This window comes from Pseudopipra pipra, chromosome 21 (assembly GCF_036250125.1).
Source record: "Pseudopipra pipra isolate bDixPip1 chromosome 21, bDixPip1.hap1, whole genome shotgun sequence".
NCBI classification, from domain to species: Eukaryota; Metazoa; Chordata; class Aves; order Passeriformes; family Pipridae; genus Pseudopipra; species Pseudopipra pipra.
The window spans coordinates 9,003,297-9,020,756 of record NC_087569.1 but is presented as its reverse complement, the minus strand read 5'-3'; the positions used below and the strand labels follow the sequence as shown (position 1 = coordinate 9,020,756).

The 17,460-nt window shown below is 44.4% G+C and overlaps 1 protein-coding gene across 2 annotated transcripts; it reads right to left on the bottom strand.

Annotated features, from left to right (window-relative positions):
- Positions 1 to 113: 113 nt before the first annotated feature.
- INTS2 (integrator complex subunit 2) lies at positions 114 to 17,330 on the bottom strand. Of its 2 annotated transcripts, none has more exons than XM_064678028.1 (24): positions 16,973 to 17,330; positions 16,370 to 16,508; positions 15,594 to 15,696; positions 15,241 to 15,354; positions 14,311 to 14,441; positions 14,055 to 14,228; positions 13,295 to 13,485; positions 12,573 to 12,698; positions 11,967 to 12,038; positions 11,768 to 11,882; positions 11,108 to 11,176; positions 10,789 to 10,923; positions 10,159 to 10,335; positions 9,800 to 9,908; positions 8,751 to 8,855; positions 8,155 to 8,319; positions 7,787 to 7,988; positions 7,079 to 7,204; positions 5,483 to 5,672; positions 4,294 to 4,527; positions 3,294 to 3,401; positions 2,501 to 2,606; positions 2,143 to 2,319; positions 114 to 1,306 (listed from the first exon to the last, which is right to left on the bottom strand). In XM_064678028.1, exons 1-24 carry the CDS (start codon positions 17,263 to 17,265, stop codon positions 1,137 to 1,139), a joined length of 3,531 nt encoding a protein of 1,176 aa, XP_064534098.1. In that variant the 5' UTR covers positions 17,266 to 17,330; the 3' UTR covers positions 114 to 1,136. The 2 variants fall into 2 exon arrangements, with proteins under 2 accessions (XP_064534098.1, XP_064534097.1); XM_064678027.1 differs by having other exon boundaries at positions 13,295 to 13,521; positions 16,973 to 17,329.
- Positions 17,331 to 17,460: the final 130 nt, after the last annotated feature.

Here is a 17,460-nt window from a genome sequence, read left to right as displayed (position 1 = left end):
TTGTTTTCAGTATTATTATTATCATCCTTGTTTTAAGGGCAGTGCACAGAAAACACCCTGGAAATACAGTTGGAAGTAGGGAAATAAAATAATGTATGGAAATAAAAAATTAATAGTTTTTGTAAAGTCAATGCTTTTTATTTAAATACCACTACATCATATAAAATACACTTGGAACTGAGGGAAAAAAATACATACATTTAGATTATTTACATAATTTACAGTAAGATGTCAAAAATCCCCTCGATGGGCTCAGGCCTTGTATGGAAAAGAACAACCAACTCCAAGATGGAGCACAAAGGATTTGGCTTTCTGAGCTGCCTGGAACTAGTTTGGCCATTCCTTCTTTTATTCCTTTGCACACTCATTCTCAACACCAATTTCTTTTTTAAGTCTTATCCTGGTGACCACTTAAGAAAGCTCTGCACTTGTTTCTTCAAGTCTTTCCCAACACTTTTTAAGTTAAAAACCCCAAAATTATCTGAGTTGCATGAAAAATACCCATTCTTTAAAAAGCACATTTATACAACTCATTTTTACTATTAATCCTTCTTTTTTTAAAGCAACTTTTAGACCAGTTTCAAACTCTCAGTGAAGGCTGGTTATCTTTAAATGAAGCTCCTGATCTCACAAACTGAAACTTTGACCGATACTTTGACACACAAATAAAGAGTTAAAACATTTTCTAAGCATTCAGTGTGATGGTGCAAGTTATTGGCACCACTTTTTCAAGTATTCCTCAAAGTACTTTATTCCATCTTGCTCTGCAAGGCTCTGGAACAGCAGCTCTTTTAACTCATTTGAATCTCCATGTTTTCTTACCTATCATTTTGCTGTTTGCTCACCACATTAAATACTCACTTTTCAATGTCCTAAAAGCCTTTCAGCTGTGTTGCTGTATCACCTGAAAATCACTCTCAGTTCCACTGGGAATTATTTCCTGATCCCATCACCCTCAGAAGTTTTCACTGGAAGCAACATGAGCCTCTGGAAAGAATTTTCTCCTCAGCCGTAACTGAATCAAATGGATCAAAACCGTGGATTTCTGCTCCAGCTCCTCAGTGCACCTTCACAGCTTTCTCCAAATTTAGGCACTGTGGACAGTGGGACAAGCTCCAAACTAACTTGAGCTGTTCCTAAACCCCACTGACACTCATGTTAATGATCTCAATGATGGTGTTTTCCACACACTGGCACAGCCGAACGTCGGGGTCCAGGCTTGCCACGTCCCTGGACCAGCTTTTGGTAGAGGAGTCTTTACAAAGTCCTGAGAGATCATGTGGTTTCTCCTTTAGTTGCTGGAGACCTGGAAAATAAGGTAGAAGCAGCAAAGTACATCTAAATAAATAAAGTAAGTATTGAAAGTTGTTATTTTACACCCCTAACACAGGTACGTGTGATGAGATTGCAAATCTGAGCCATCACTATTTTATTCACCAGGCTTCACTCTACAGGTCACTTCTAGAGATAATACAGTATTTCTTTGTCATTTACCTATGTCTGACTGCTTTGGGGTTTTTTTTATTCCTTTTCAATTCTTTCAGGATGAATATCCCAGCACAGACAGCAGTAGGGGACCTTTTATTACATGAGCAGAGCTATTGTCTTTAGACAGAAAAAAAAAAAAAGACAAAAACCTGCTCAAGATCAACTGAGAAAGTAAAACAGCCAATCCCTGCTCACACAATCACTGTGGGTTTATCCAACCACACCATGTCTAAGGCTTCAGGCAGCTCCTTTGACTTTCCATTTCCAACAGATGAGTAAGATTTCCAGAGCCACTGTGCCTCAGCTGAGGGGCTGAGATGCCCTTGTGTTCCAAAAACCAGTGGCCACTTCACATGTCATTAATCCTTAGCCCACGAGGGCAAGTTCTCTGCACAACACTTGCATGCAGGGATCCATCTTGTAATGATACAGGCAGGGAAATAAAAGAGAAGGAAAAGTTTAACAAATGAGTACTTTCAGCTCCTGTAACCTCTAAATTCTCTCATCAATCCAGTAAAGACATCTGTCCCTACTCCTTCTGTATTTAAAAGGGAACAGCAGTAAATCCCATGCACACTCAAACTTTTCAAACATTACCACAGGTTTCCCCCTGGGACCACGATGTTATTTGTGAAATAAAGGCACTTGACTTACGAGTGATGATGGGGTCGAAGTCTCGTGTCTGTGTAGCAACGTCAGAGGCACAAACTTGTCCTATTTGGATCAGCAGAGACATAATATCCTCATAGAGGGGAGGAAAGGCTTGGCAGAAGGACACCAAACAAGGCAGGGTTGGCATAAAGAACACGTAGCGCTTCGACTGGGTCAGAACTGCCACAGGGGAGGACACGGGTAAGCAAAACAAAATTGTCATAAAAATCCTGTCAAAAACTGTTGTTACATTTACAATGTTAATTGCCACAAGAGTGGCATTTAGACAAAGCTGCATTCAGCTGAGACAAAACATCCTGACTCGGACAAGGAGGAATTTGGGGGCTGCTGGAGCACTCACCTGTGAGCAGGGTTCCCATCACGTTGATGGCTAAACGAGCCACACTGAGGGATTTAGGCAGTGCATACTGGATACACAGGTGGGAAAGTAACTGGATGGCAAATATCTGGCAAAAAGAGAAATAAGCAATAAAGTTACAGATTGCTTGCACTTTCACGTAACTTACTAGTTAGTAAATATTCTCTGTTTTACCAAGAAATCAAAGCTGAAAAAGTCTTAATAATAGTTATGGTGATTTTTTTCCCTGCTAATATTAAGAAAAATAACCCACACATATATAACATTAATCAAAGTGACGTGTTAGTGTTTCAGATTCTCCCCTACAGACACAGATTGTTCCAACATCAATGGCGAGCAACAAAGCAACAAACAACTTCCAACCCAAAAAAGCTGTTTAGGTCTGGTGTGTTCTCCTTTTAACCTTAGTGGAGTGTCTTCCCATCAGCAGGAACTTAGTACTGAGAAGGGATTAAATAAACTATAAAGTTGGCTTGATGTGGCAAACTGGCCTCGTGGGAGGTGTCCCTGCCCATGGCAGGAGGGGTTGGAATTAAATTTTATTTAAGGTCCCTTCCAACACAAACCATTCCATGATTCTATACAGAAACAGAGGAATTTTTAGCCCAACAAATTCCAATTACCTACAATGCCAGGCCTTTAATTTAAGGTGAAAGTGCTACAAATGTTACTTGGATAGCCCAGGCAAGTTAGAACAGGATGTTTTTAGTGACTGTTTTCTCTCCTCAGGATTAACAACCCACAGTGATTCCCAAGCCAGGTGACTGCACAGTACCTGTTTTTCAAGTTCAGGCTGGGCAATGAGCTCTGGAATGAAATCCAGACAGATGTGCATGGATGGAATCCCTGCCACTGTCAGTGCCAGCAGTTCACATGGATAGCCCTGTGGGATTAAGGAAAGAGATGTGTCAGTGTGTCACAGGCTGGGTACAAACCCAGGGACCAGATCAGTTCTTTGCCCTCAACACTCAGTGTATTATTTGCACAGAAACCCTCCCTCCACTCCCCAAACACAACCAGACTGCAGTGACCCTTTCCTTCCTTGTCTTTCCCATGTTCCAAACTTCACCATCAGCCCCAATTTCCTCATTTCACAACTGCACCATAATGACTTTTTTAGTACTTAATCAGTTCCAGGTCAAGGCAAATTAACTCCTTGTAAAGAGTGTGCCATCTGGCAAGGAGCAATTTAACATGCATTAAAAACACATTTATATTTTAAAAATTGCTAATCTTTCTCCTCTTCTTTCTTTTTTTTTTGAAGGTGCACAGCTGCTTTGGCAGGGACAACCTTCCTCCTTCCACTCCACAGAGATAAACTGTGCCCTAACAAAAAGGAGAGATAAGATGTTTACATTGGAAGCCAAATTAGTTTTGAATAATGGGAACACTGATTTAAACACATGGTCAGAGAAATAACCCACAGAAGATGTGGAACAAAAAGATGTGGAACAAGTAATTAGAAGATGATTAGGCCAGTTTTCCTTGGCCTAGATGGACAAACTATAAAAAAGGGCAGAGGTACAAAGTACATGTTTATTGATGAGGAACAGGCAGTTTAAGTGCTCCCTTCTCCCTACAACAGAGTCCAAACACTGAAACAGGGAGGAAATATAAGTAATAGAAATTTAGAAATTTGGTGGGACAGGAGCAGAGAAGTGGGTTGTTATCATTCCTGAGGAACACAAGGACAGCATCCAGCACCTGTGACCACTTCACTTGGCTCTTCCCTGACCTGAGGAAGAACAAGAGAACCGAAGCAGCGCGAGGCAGACCTGGAAGTGCACGAGTTTGACGAGGTTGGGGTCAGCGATGTACATCTGGTGCAGCAAGGAGCAGATGAGGCACTGCACCTCCCTCAGGTTACACAGCAGCCCCTCCTCTTCCTCGGCCTCAGCACCCATGGGACTGTGGGCACCCAGCAGCAAATCATCCGAGCTGCTGCCCTGGCCCCTCTCCTCCTCGGTGGGCAAGCAGATCTCCAGAAGGATCTGCACAGCAGCGCTGTCCTGGGGAGAAAATAAGCCACAGAACAAGCGTGAAACCCCCCCCAGTGAAATAAGAAAAATCAAGCACAGAGTAATGACAATTTAAGAAACAGAAGGTTGTCAGGTGAGCAGGATTTCTGGCTGTAGAATTTTTAAATACAGAATAAAAACGCTCAGCTCGAGAATCATAAATCTTGTAGAACGTTAGAAAAAACCTCAACCCTTTATCTCAATCAAGACTCCCAAGAAAAAAAGCTCAAATCCAACAGATAATCATATTCATTAATCGAAAGGGTAAATTCAATGGAATCTTGTGCTGTTTAAAAATTAAATATCAAGTGGGCCCTTAAAGCATCCAGAGCAGACAAAATAAGCCATGTAATTCACAGAATTCAAGGGAGACCACACTGCTCATTTAAATATAAAACTTCCTATTAACTCAAAAATCATATTATAACGGGAGCCATATATGTGACAGGGAACTATACATGTGACATTCTTCCAGAGGGATAAACAGGCTGCCTGTGGAACAGGATTCCTCAACAATCTCCCTGAGGTGAAGCTCAGGAAGTGAAGCATTCTCCAGCCTCCCACTCCACAGTGCTGCTGCTGCTCTGCAATAACACTGGGCAGATGATCAGGCAGAAGTTTGTCACATTTATTCATGTTTCACTTCTCCAAACCCAAGGACAGAGAGAGCCTCTGGATAACACAAGCAAGAAGGCAAAAGGGCTGGGAAGCAGAATTCTTCTGTTCCAACAGAAAAACCACTGTCTGAGCAGTAAAACCAACACAGTGCTTCAGAGCAGGATATGGGAAAAAGAAAATGTTTAACAACCTGAATACAGAGGCAGTTTTTCATGGTAACAGAATTTGGTAAAAAAAAAGAAATCAAATGCCTCCCTTTTTAATTTCCTATTTCTGTTTTACCACTGTCTTTCCTCACATGGCTTGATATCCATTTCTCCCCCCTTACCTGAGCAGCTAGCAAAGCATTTTTTAATTCTTCTCTTGTAACTTCTGGGGCCTCTGGACCCATTGGATTGTTTTGGGATGGCCTGATGTCCTGCTCTGCTGTTTCTTTGAGGTGAGAGTTGAGGTAAGCTTTGGAAGCAAGGAGATACCCATTCAACATGTGCAAAATTATATCCATCAGGGGAGGGCTCCTGATACGGGAACACAGGATAAAATAAAGACATTTCAGCAGGCAGAACAATAAACAGTGATAGCATGAACAAACTAAAAGCACTCCCAAGGCTCCTCTGGGAGTCTGGTTCACAGTAAAGCTGCTTTTCCTGATCCAGCAGAAGCTTCCATTCAGTCCCACTTCCCTCATGCACAGACATGTAAATACACCCTCTGCCAGCACAAGGAACTGCTAAAGGGCCTCACTTCTGATGGACAAAGAAAACTCGAGAAGGGTCAGATGTACATAAAATAAGGGAAAATAATTATCTGAATGATGGGGGGAAATAAGGCAGAGCAGCTCTGAACTGCTTCCATAACACTGAGAGTTTTGAGATCACACTGCATTATAAATCTCCCGAACAGCTGGAGAAATGTGGGATTTTCAATTTGCATCCAGGGCTGAAGGGACACACATTTAAATATTTCACCCATGGGTGGGGGATGGCAGGTGTCATTAACAGAAACTCAAAAACTAGAGGAGTTGGAGCAACTCACATGAAAATTGGATGCACAGCTCAGTTGCTAAAGGGCAAGGGGGGACAGATGCATACAAACAAGAGTATGAAAAACAAATCAAGCTGACTATTAGCCATTTATTATGACCAAAAGGATAATAAAAAAGGGGGGAAATAAACCACAACTGACAGGAAACGTGAACTAGAACACAGAAGGAATAAAGTCAGGGGCTAAAGGACATTTAAAACCATTCTTTTTAGAACAACAGATGCCATTTTCTTCATTACTGTGAAAAAGCAAAGTTGTAATTCACGAATTGTGACTCATTGTTTGCATTATTCCACATTCTCCTTAAAAGCTGGTGCATTGCTATTGGTTATGATCATTTTTACTACCTCAGTTCTCAGTTTATCCTTCTGCATCAGAGCCATAAAGCAGCACCACAGCTCCTCCTCTGGCCCCCCTGACATCTGCAGGAACCAATTCCTAAGAACTGCTAAGGATTCCTGGGGAAATGAAGCAAATCTGCTTTTGTCACATCCATCAGGCACCCACTGGCAGAAAATGGCACCCAAAAAGATGGGCCACCCAGGGGCCCCAGAGGGTGGCAGGGACAGTGGGAGGTGGGAGGATGTCCCAGCCGCCATTTCAAACCTGCTGCAGCGGCCCTGGGCCACAGACCCACACACCCAGAGCCAAAATGGAGGCCTGTGGCCAAAGCCCAACGTTCCCAAGCCCCAGCTGGGTGTGAGGCTGTCCAACAAGACACTCAGTGGACAGCAGGACACACTGAACCTCATGGGATTGGTTTGAAGAGATGTTCTGAAGTATTGAGAGCTCTTCTAAGTTTCCTGGGAGACACCTTTATGTTCAGCATTGGCTGTGTGGCACCACAGAACATGAGAAGCTCAGGGAGGGAGACACTCACCTGTGGACTCTCTGGTCACACCTCAGGACGATCAGGGGGTCAATCATCAGATCATTCTGGGTGTATTTCTGCTGTCGGACTATTTTTCCTGAGGGCTGCAGAGCATTAACAGTCATCACCCACAACCTAAAAGGAGAATATTTGCATGGGGTTTTTTAGTAGATAGTCCATATAAGAAAAGGAATCTGGATATTCACTTATCTCAGCTCTGCTTTTCTAAGCCTATCAAGGAGCAAACAGCCCACAGTTCATTTGCAGCCCTTGCAGATAACCAAGATACAGCTGATTTACTGGAATTACAGCAACCAAACTGTTTTCACTGCAATACAGCACCTACTTCACAAAGAAAGGCATGTTTTTACCAAAGTAAGTTGATGTTTCATCAATAATTCATCATAAACAATACACACTGTAAAACCATACTCCTGTATTTTAAGTCAACTGGTGACTTCCTTCTGCCTGGGAACAAGAACCACCTTCCTTTTAAATGCAAAGGTTCTAAATTGCAACAGAACAAAAGGGAATGCAGCTCCAACACATTCCACTCAGTCACAACCTCCAATTTCCCAGGTAAGGGCATTGTGTCATTATTTTTAAAACAGAAAGGGGTTGGAACTGGATGATCTTTGAAGTCCTTTCCACTCTAAACCATTCTATGATTCTATGATTCTATCTGCAACAAGGAACCAAGCAGTACTTTGTTCCTACCTTCTGGGCATCACAGTGTTGAGGACCATCCAGAGTTTGTTGACAGCCTGCAGGATGCCCCGAGGGACCCCAGCGTCCAGCAGGAGATTCATGTTCGACGTCAGCACCTCCGCGTACGGGATCAGCTCCCCAGCTGAGAGAAGGGTCAGGTGTTCCAAGATCTGCATCAGCTGGGTGTGATTTCCAGGCAGCATGGAAAAGGCTGGAAAGCAAAGACAACGGGATCCTGGTAAAACTGGACTTCTGACATTTTTTCTGCTGGCCAGCAGAACGTTTGGGTTTTAGGAACGCAGTATGACCAACGCGCTTCCAAATCCACCGTGCTCCAACGAATTTGGAGAGAATGAACTTCAAATTAAGTTATTTACCTTCTTGGAGCTGTTTGGGAGAATGGTTCTTGGCCATGTTGGTGAGGAGCATCCTCCTCAGCAAGGCATCAGTGCCTGTGATCTGCTCCTCACAGATCCAGTCGTCCACGATGCACAGGTGGGGGTAGTTGGTGGCGAGGAGTCGCAGCAGAGCAGAGTGCAAACCTTGGGGGGCATCAAAAGAGTTCACAGCTTAGATCTGAGCAGCTGCACCTTCCACCTGAACACATTCAACCACAGAATCACTGCCAAGAAGCTCAAGGAGTTTGCACATTCACAGCCTGATATTCCAATGCCAGCAGAGGAAGAGTTACCTTTTGGAAAGTCGTCGTAGTAATTCAGTCTGGAATAATTAAACATTCTCGGGCAATTCCTACTCTAAAACCTGCCCTAGGTAGGTAAGACCTACTCTAAAAAGAATCCCTTCTCCCATTTTCACTGTAAGTCTTCCAACAGCTCTGTAATCTCTCTAGTTACTGACAAGTTTTAAAGGAAAGGGAAAGGAAAGCAAACTATGAAAGAAGCAACAGCCACTGAGCTGGAAACACTTTCTGCCTCCCTTTTCGTGCACATCAGACCTTCACACCCAGATTTACCTCCCAGCTCCTGCTGCAGCCCCTGTGCCTGCCTGATGAGGTACTTGATTGGAATCTGATCCATTAAAGCTGAAGAGTAAGACTTGGGTTTCTTCTGCATGGCAGCTGCGAGGGAACAGGACAAGAAACCAGTTACAGCTGGAAACAAGTGAAAATGTAAAGCACTTATCTCTGTATTATCCAGGTAAAATAGAGAAAATCCCAAATAACACCTCGTTCCTGTCAAAGTATTAAAATAAGCTCTTCAGGAAACTGTTTCTGTGAACATTTCCATCTGAAGATTTCCCTGATATTTAGATTTGTTCTGAGTATTTCTATAGTGTCTTTGACCAAGCCCAGCTGATTTTGAGATCATAGCTCAAATCTGCTCTTTTTTTATTCAAGGTTTTTTATTCTTAAAAAAAAATGGTTGTCAGTTGGTACCTGGAATTCAAACTGTCAGGACACACAACAGCCTGTCATGAGGTGGAAGTTATAAATGCAGGGAGAACTCTAATTGACTTTATAGTATTTCAAGCTTTCTTAAATAGCATGAACTGATGACTACTGGAAGTTCTACCCCCTAAAAAGGGCTTGTAAATACACCCACCAGATATAAATATTCTGTTTTCACTGGAGTTTAACTCTGTCAATAAACCACACAATATTCTGGTAGAATTTCAGTTTCAATGGTAAAAAAAAGGATCATTCAGCATCATCAACTACAAAACTGCAAACCTAAAGAAATGTGTGTGCAAGTTTGATGACACATGAATAAATGAAGATCTCAATTAATTAAGAAGTCTTTTTTAATTTTTTCCTGTTTCCATTAGATGGTCACAACTATTTCGAGTAACTATTTGGCCAGGTTGGACCTTGTTTTCATCTGGAAAACAAATTCCTCAACCACAGAGTTTTAGCAGAACCTTTATCTCCTGGATTTCTAAATCAACGTATTTACCACAAGAATCTAAACTTTTTATGCTTGAATCTGAGAGCACTGTTAATTTTTCCTCCCTTAGCATCTGATTTCCAGCTAATTTGCCTCCCCCTGATGCTCTCACACATACCCAGAATCTTTGTGCTGGCCAGAAGTGCTTCCTCATAGGACAGGACGTAGTAGAGGACGAGCAGCTGGGTGGTGATGCTGTAGCGCTGAGTGAGACGGGCATTTTCCCCCTGGGCAGAAAACCACACACAACGGTCATGCTGCACTCCTGATCCTTGACAAAACAGGGATTCACCCACAGATATGAACATGGCACTAACAAGATTCACCTCAAAACACGTGATTATCCCTGTGGCAGGAGGCAGTTCACAGGCAGCAAAGACAAAAGTGAAGGGACTTAGGGAATGCGTCGATCGCACAGGAAATCCTGAACCACACGTTCACACCGAAGCACAACAAAGAACCAAACAAATCATTTACCCCAGAGAGGCCCTGGAAAACATTCAGTATCTCCTGCTCTGTGACAGGCTGGTTGGTGGCCTCTGGGTTGGATTTGGATGCAGGAGTCAGGATGGAGTTGATGTAGACATCGATGAGAGGGAGCAGCTGAGGGTGCAGAGGGGTGGTGGTTTCGCAGAGCTGCCGATAGATCCAGTCCTAGGAGAGAACATCCCAAGGCATGAGTGGCTTCCAAGCTGGAGGGCAGTTTGGTTTGCCTGCAAGTACCTCCCTCTCCAACCAGTCACAAAAACTATAACTAAATGAGGCTTTGACTTTGAAAATGTACTATCAGTTCTGAGTTGGTCATAAGCTGTGTATCCTGGACCTGCTCTGGACAGACTCACAAATAAAGCTTGTCCTGGCTGGAAAATCATTCTAAAATTTTATTAACCACAGATGGGGGAGAGAGACAATGAATTTATTATTTTTCACTTCACTCAGTTGTGGTCTCTGGATTACAGAGCTACAGCTGAGCACCCTAACACAATAGGGTGCTTAAATTCCATGGTAGTGGGGTATAAGATCAATCAAGAATTCTGCTCCTGTGATTGAACCAAAAAACCTAGTTAACACTCAGACTTCTGAACTGAAACAAAAGGAAGGTCCTACCTTAATGGACACTTTGTGCTTGGTGAAGGAACGACTCTTGAGCAGCTGGTAAATGCAGTGGATGGGCAAGAAGCCAGTGATGTTGGCACTGAGGCTGCCCGTGACGGGCACTCGCACTGCGTGGGCTGTGACAACCTGCAGGGAAGGGACAGTTAACACAGGAACACCCCAAAGATCCACCTCCCCCCAGGGCACCAGGGGACAGAGTCACACAGCTACAGCCTGTCCTGGCATTTCCTTAGTTTTGGTGGTTTGGAAGTTGAATGGAAAGGAAAAAAGGGAAGGTGGAGGGGGAAAAAACCCCTTAGGCTGAAAATACCTGTTCAGTGAAAATCTCCTGTGTGAAGATTGTCTTCATTCTGCTGAGCGAGCTGGGCTTGATAACAATCTGAAATAAGGAACAAACTACTCAGAAGTGCAAGTTTTAGCTTTCTCATAAGCAAGGACTGCAAATTTATTTTATAAACTGGTGACTTTTAGCCTTTTAAAACTGGGATACCAGGAAAACATTCACATCTATACTTCAAGTGTCAAAGAAAAATATTTTAAAATGTCACAAGTTCATCACTCCATGTCTCTCCTATCCTAAAAACTCCCTACCCAGCTTTTACCTTTGATGAGACATTTTTCACGAGAGTAAATTGTTGGTAATTTCCTGACATTATTATATATATATATTTCTTCATTTAAAATTAAAAGTTTGCAGCTTAGTTTGGAAACTACTTCATCTTCTAAAGAGTTCACTCCTTGCAAATAATGACTTGAACAAGTCAGCACTTTTTGGAGACACTTTTATCACAGCATTCCTCTGTATCCAGATGCAGGAGTAACTTAACATTCTTCCAGAGGAATTACTGGATAATTACCTATTTTTTTCAGGTTATCTTTGCTTTCAGTATAACAGCCAACCTAAAGTTCTTTCTATCAAAACTAAAGGAAAAACAAAAGCATAAAAACAGGGTAAAAAGTTGATTTTAACCTTCATTCCCAAGGTGGAGCAGACCAAGTCAATGATGGCACTGAGCTGGTTACTGTGGAAATACATGGCCACCAGGAGAAGCATCTCTCCAAAGGAAGCAGACACACCAGAAATGCTGAGGATAACAAAGGGGAAGAGTTAGTTTCCAACAGGACACAAGTAAATGTGAGATGACTGCAACCATTAAAACAAAACTCACCTCTCAAAGTAGGCTTCTTCCTTTATCATCCAGCTAAGCCACATCACCATGAGTTGCTCCTGTTCTGGGGTGCTGCACAAAGGAAATCCATAAAAGGTCATTTTCAAAAAAAAAAAAAAATCCAGCCTGCATTTGAATCACAATTACTACCAGAAAAGCCAGTATTTGAGGAGCCTTCCAGGAGACTTTTTGCCACAAAGGTCAGTCCAAGTGCCAGAGAACTTCCTGTCTGGAATGCAGCGAGCAGAGAGCTACACCCCTTAAATATCTGCACTGCTTCTCTTTTGAACAAGGTCTTTAAAGAATTTAGCCATCAACTTGCTCCATGGAAAAGTGAACTAGTCAGGCCTGCCTCAGTCTTCAAAAACTAAATCTTAAACTAAGCTAATGCCCTTCACTCAAAAGATTTGCTATAAACAAGAGGGAGAACAGAGTGAAATATCCCTTTACTCACTACAGAGTGAGACAAATCCCTTCCATCAAAATACACAGACTTATATAAAAACTATATAAAAAATTATATAAAATTAGAGGAGAAAAACTGTGCAGCTGAATGGTGCTAAACCAGTAAAACCCTTACAAAGCTCCTGCTTTACTGGGAGGTACCTGACCAGGGTGGAGAAGGCCAGGAGCATGCAGAAGGACAGGGACACAAAGCGGACACCAGCAGGAGTTGCAGGAGGGCGGCTGGTCATGAGCTGCAGGAGCTGCTCAGCTTCTTCATCAGTTGGCCTGGACAGGACAGAAAACAAAACAAATTCAATTTGTGATTCAATTCAACAGCCAAGGTATTTCCAGTCTCATCACAGTGGTTAAAGACTGAATTTTCCCTGTTATTGAATCTGTTCATCAAGTTGCTATCAATGAGTATCGACATTAGCTGGTAATTCTTGCTGGACTTTAAGACATAAAAATCTCTGTTAAGACACAACAACAGTGGGAAAACTCCCCCAGGACATCATCTTGCCTAGCAGTACAAAATACTTAAATTAAAACTAGCAATGTGTAAAGATGCTACATTAGCACGCTCTGAAAAAGTAAAAGGAATAGAAATTCAAAATTCGTACAATGACAGAACAATCAGCTACTTTCTCTTCTCCACACTGCTCCAACCATGTGGGCTTAGACTTATTTTAAGTAGTCTGCAGAAGTGAATTGGCAGCAATAAAGAGCCTCCCCTGGCACTGAGATTGGTGAGTGCTGCCGTGTCAATGGCATTGAGACACAGCTCAGGAGAGAAGTGCCCACAGCCCTGAACCTCTGCAGAGATAGGAACAGACGTGACAGACAGAGCTGAGCAAACCCCAGAGCAAGAGAAGGGTCATTACTTGAGCCCAGCAATGCCCATGAGGGCGCAGTAGAGGCGTAACAAGGCGCTGGCCTTCACCACGTGCTCCTCCTTCAGCCCCGAGTACACGGACACGTTGGGCTCCGTGTCGGCGTCGGCCTCCTCCACGATGTGGGTGCTGCGGACCGTGGGCAGGATCCCCATGAGCTCCAGGAGCAGCTGCCTCCTCATCTGCCACAGCACAGAACTGATATTGTCTCTCTTTCTCTGTGTGAGAGGTCAAAAGGTGAGAACGAGCGCGTGAAATCCATCCCAAACAACACCAAACTCATCCCGTTGATGTATTACAAAGAGCTCCCGTAGTGATGAAGTCAAGGTTGCTCTCTTTTAATTATTTTTTTTACAGTTTTCAGTACCAGGGTGACAGGCAACACGTGATCATACCACAACAGCTTCCTACACCAAAACACAAGCTTTGACTAAGTCAGCTAAGCAAGTCAAGGTGCACCTTCCTGCTGTGAACACTGAGGATGAACATGGTTATCAGGCAAACATTACAAACACACAGTTCCCCAGTTTCCAGGCCTAAAAACCTCTAAGAGGAACAACCAAACAGCTGCTGCCTTCAGGGACACCATTTATAGACCTGATGGTCCCATAAGAGGAGGTTGCCCTGTTAAGGTTCCTCCTTAAACAGGATTTATGTGCATTCAGACAAATCTGGGTGCCCACAGCCAGAAGGGTTTCAGCAAGCTACCTTAATGTATCTGTTAAAGCAGAATATCCAAAGATTTTCATACCTGTTGGCCATTTCGGATAAAAGTCCCAAACCAAGTCCGAACCTTTGCATTTGTTCCAAGCAGCAGCCCACTGACAAAGCACACCAGGTCACTCACTCCGTCATCGGAAGATTCGGTTTTGGTGTGATCCAAGGTCAAAGCCACGCCAAGACCTGGCAGGTGGCACTCTTCCACCTAGATAAAATGATCTTTGTTGGTTATAAAGCTCTTATTTTTAATTCAGGGGTCATAGTTATGGTTCTCATGCCAGACTCACCACCATGCCCCGGACCCTCAGAGCTTGGGAAGGGTTCATCTTGCACAGATGGCGAAGGGCTTCTGTTCTCCGCCGGCCTCCAACACTCTCCTCATCCTGCCGCTCCCCGTTCTTAATCAAACCTCTGCAGACTTAATATCCAACAGGAGCTGTCAGGAAACCTGCCCTTTCCAACAGAAAGCCACACACTGGCACAGGTTGCCCAGAGAAGCCGTGGCTGCCCCAGACCTGGAAGTGTCCAAGGCCAGGTTGGACGGGGCTTGGAACAACCTGGGATAGTGGAAGGTGTCAGTGTTGGAACTAAACGTCTTTCAGTTCCCTTCCAACCCAAACCATCCTGTGATAAACACAAACACACCAAGCCAAGCTGTTCTGTTCAGCTCACCATGATTTATTAGCTGGGCCACACAAACCTGGTTTGGGCAAGAACTCATGAGCTGCATTCTAGAAGCAGAACAAGGTCGTTCTCCCCAGATAAATTACAGGGTCATTAGAGATTTATGCATCACCCAGTTACTACTCACACCTTACCTAATGTAACCTGGGCACCTGGCAGTCCTGGAGTCTGAAATCTTAGTGCCAGGTAAGGGATGCCAAACATGCACCATCAATACAAATTTCACCTCATAAAATGTCTCAGTGCAAGGGACAAGAACTGTCAGCAAGGCTAGAGCAGCTTTGTAGTCCCAGCCTTTTTAACTAACCTACAGGTGAAAAGCTGTGACAAGCAGGCTGCAAAAAATGGGAATCAACATAATGGCAGGGCAACCCATCAGCACCTCTGGGTGTAAATGCATTCAAATTATACTTCACAAGCCAAACGCTCTCCAGTTCAAACATGGACAACATGTGGTTTAGAGAATTAACTGTACTGCTAGAAATCATTTCAGACCTGTAGCAGGAGCTGGACAAGAAGAAGCTGTGACTCACCCTCGTTGAAGCTGTCAGGGACATTGGCCACCAGAAGGCACAGGAACCAGGCCCCGTTTTTAACGTGCAGCAGAGCTTCAGCCACATCCACAATGGGCAACAGGGAGGGCAGCTCTGCAGGAAAAGAGGGTGTTAGAAGGCACAATGTTTCGCTGTAAGACAAGTGAAACCTTGTTTTCAATGCACATTTAAATAACCCACCCGAAATAAGGAGTGGATAATCAACCTGTGATCTGCCACTCTTTCAAAGAGCTGCACAGCTCAGATTAACCTGAAATCCTCACAATGGCTCCAAAAGTTATTTTGTTACACTTGTAAGAGGTCAAAAAACACAGTAAATACAGAATATCAACCTGCTTGCAAAATGCAGAGAACGTCTGCTGCCTCCTCCAGGTAAACGGGACTCTCGAAGAGCTCGGAAGATTTGAGAAAAAACTCACCATTTGATTCTGAAACCTGCAAGACAATATATTTATCATCACTGAATGGGTTCTATGAAGTGATTTGTCTAAATCTGCTTTAAATCCAGCGGATTTAATAGATTAAAAACTGTCAAAAATGTACAGCTATCAACACAGAACAAGCAGGAGAAGTGTCTACAGTAAGAAATATTTACTACTGGAAATACTTCAGTATGGATGGTATCACTGCTTCTTCACAGAAGAAGGAGAAATAGCTCACTGACAATTCTAAAAACTTCCTAAGTTTACACAAGGAAAATAAAATGCTGGGGTGGACAAGTGAAATATGGTGCCTAATACCACACTGCAATGGAGGCAAAGAACTGGATGGAGACAAGTCATAATTTCATTTTCAAATACGATTTCTGCACTGATACATCACCAAATCACATTATATTTGAGTACAGCACATTACAGAGTCTGTATCACATTAGCAAAGGCTTGGCTTGTTCTGAGGAAGAAAGACTTCCTCTAGAAAAGTGGGTTCACAAGGAATTTAATCACAAGCCACTGTTTAATAAGACTGAGGCCTTGAGTCTTGATGAAGCAGGTAAGGACTGAAGAGTGCTCACACCAGCACCAGAAACAACCAAACATCTCACCAACCCATCCAGAGCGCATTTTCACCATCTTAAACTCTACAGACATCCAGATGTGGACAAGTTTACCTTATTCATAATGGCCAGGAGCTCGCTCAGCACCAGCCGGAGCCGCCGAGGGGAATCGCTGTGCTCGAATTCCAGCGTCAGCCCGTGCTGCAGCTGGGACACCAGGATGCTTTCTCCACTGCCACCTCCCAGCTTGTGCCTGACACACAATTAACAACTATGAAACGTTTCTGCAAACGTAGAAATGTCCCCACTTAAAGGAAGGACATAATTCTGAAGGGATCTCTTCTATCACGACAAAGACCAAGAAGGAGTGTTATAAGTGCAGTACATGAAACCTAAATGGGTAGCTTATCAAAATTTGAAGTGCTGCTGTTCCCCGGCAGCTCAAACAGTCAGGGAAGTGCATCCACATGACCTGTCTGTTCAACCCCTCACAGCCTTCCCAGATCCTCCCCAGCCGGGGCAGCTCCCAGCGCATCCCAGACCCTCACCCACCGTGAGGGCTGGAGCCGGCAGAGAAGGTCCCAGGACAGACAACTAAACCCCGCTCCCTGTCAACCCCCGGGGCTTTCCTAAGAGACCATCAAGGGACACGAAGGGCAGCAACAACTGTGAGGGCTGGAAAAGCCGCACAGCGCTGCCTCCAGATCTCCGCGTTACCGGAGCTGCTGCTCCTTGCTGGCGTCCTGCTCCAGCGCGTGGAAGTCCACGGACAGCAGCGCCACGATGGAGTTCACCGCCTCGACCCCCGAGAGCAGCCGCAGGATCAGCTTCTTGTCCTGCGCCCAGCTCTGGCTCTGGTCGGCGGGCGCGCACAGCGCCATCCGCACCAGGCAGGGCAGCAGCAGCCGCAGCTCGGGGTCGCTCAGCGCGGCCAAGCGAACCACGTCCACCTTCTGCATGGCCTCGAAGGCGTAGGGGCTCACGAACTGCAGCGCCGAGCAGTCGGACATGGCGGCGGCCACAGCTCCCTCACGACTCCCGCGCCCGCCCGCCGCCACCGCCCGCACTACCGGGGGAAGAGGGAAGTGACGCCACGGCGGGAGGGCTGAGGGGAGGGAAGGGCTGAGGGAGGAGGGGGGCTGAGGAGGGTGAAGGATGAGGGGCAGGAAGGGCTGAGAGGCGGGAGGGCTGAGGAGAGGAAGGCT

What these genes read in the sequence shown, in the direction of transcription:
- INTS2 (XM_064678027.1), bottom strand. Translation starts at nt 17,265, where the DNA reads ATGTCCGACTGCTCGGCGCTGCAGTTCGTGAGCCCCTACGCCTTCGAG. An exon ending in GGCCAGCACAAAGATTCTGG is followed by an intron (nt 8,856 to 9,799) that starts GTATGTGTGAGA and finishes GTTCCCTCGCAG; the next exon opens with CTGCCATGCAGAAGAAACCC. An exon ending in GATGGGAACCCTGCTCACAG is followed by an intron (nt 2,320 to 2,500) that starts GTGAGTGCTCCA and finishes CCCCTGTGGCAG; the next exon opens with TTCTGACCCAGTCGAAGCGC.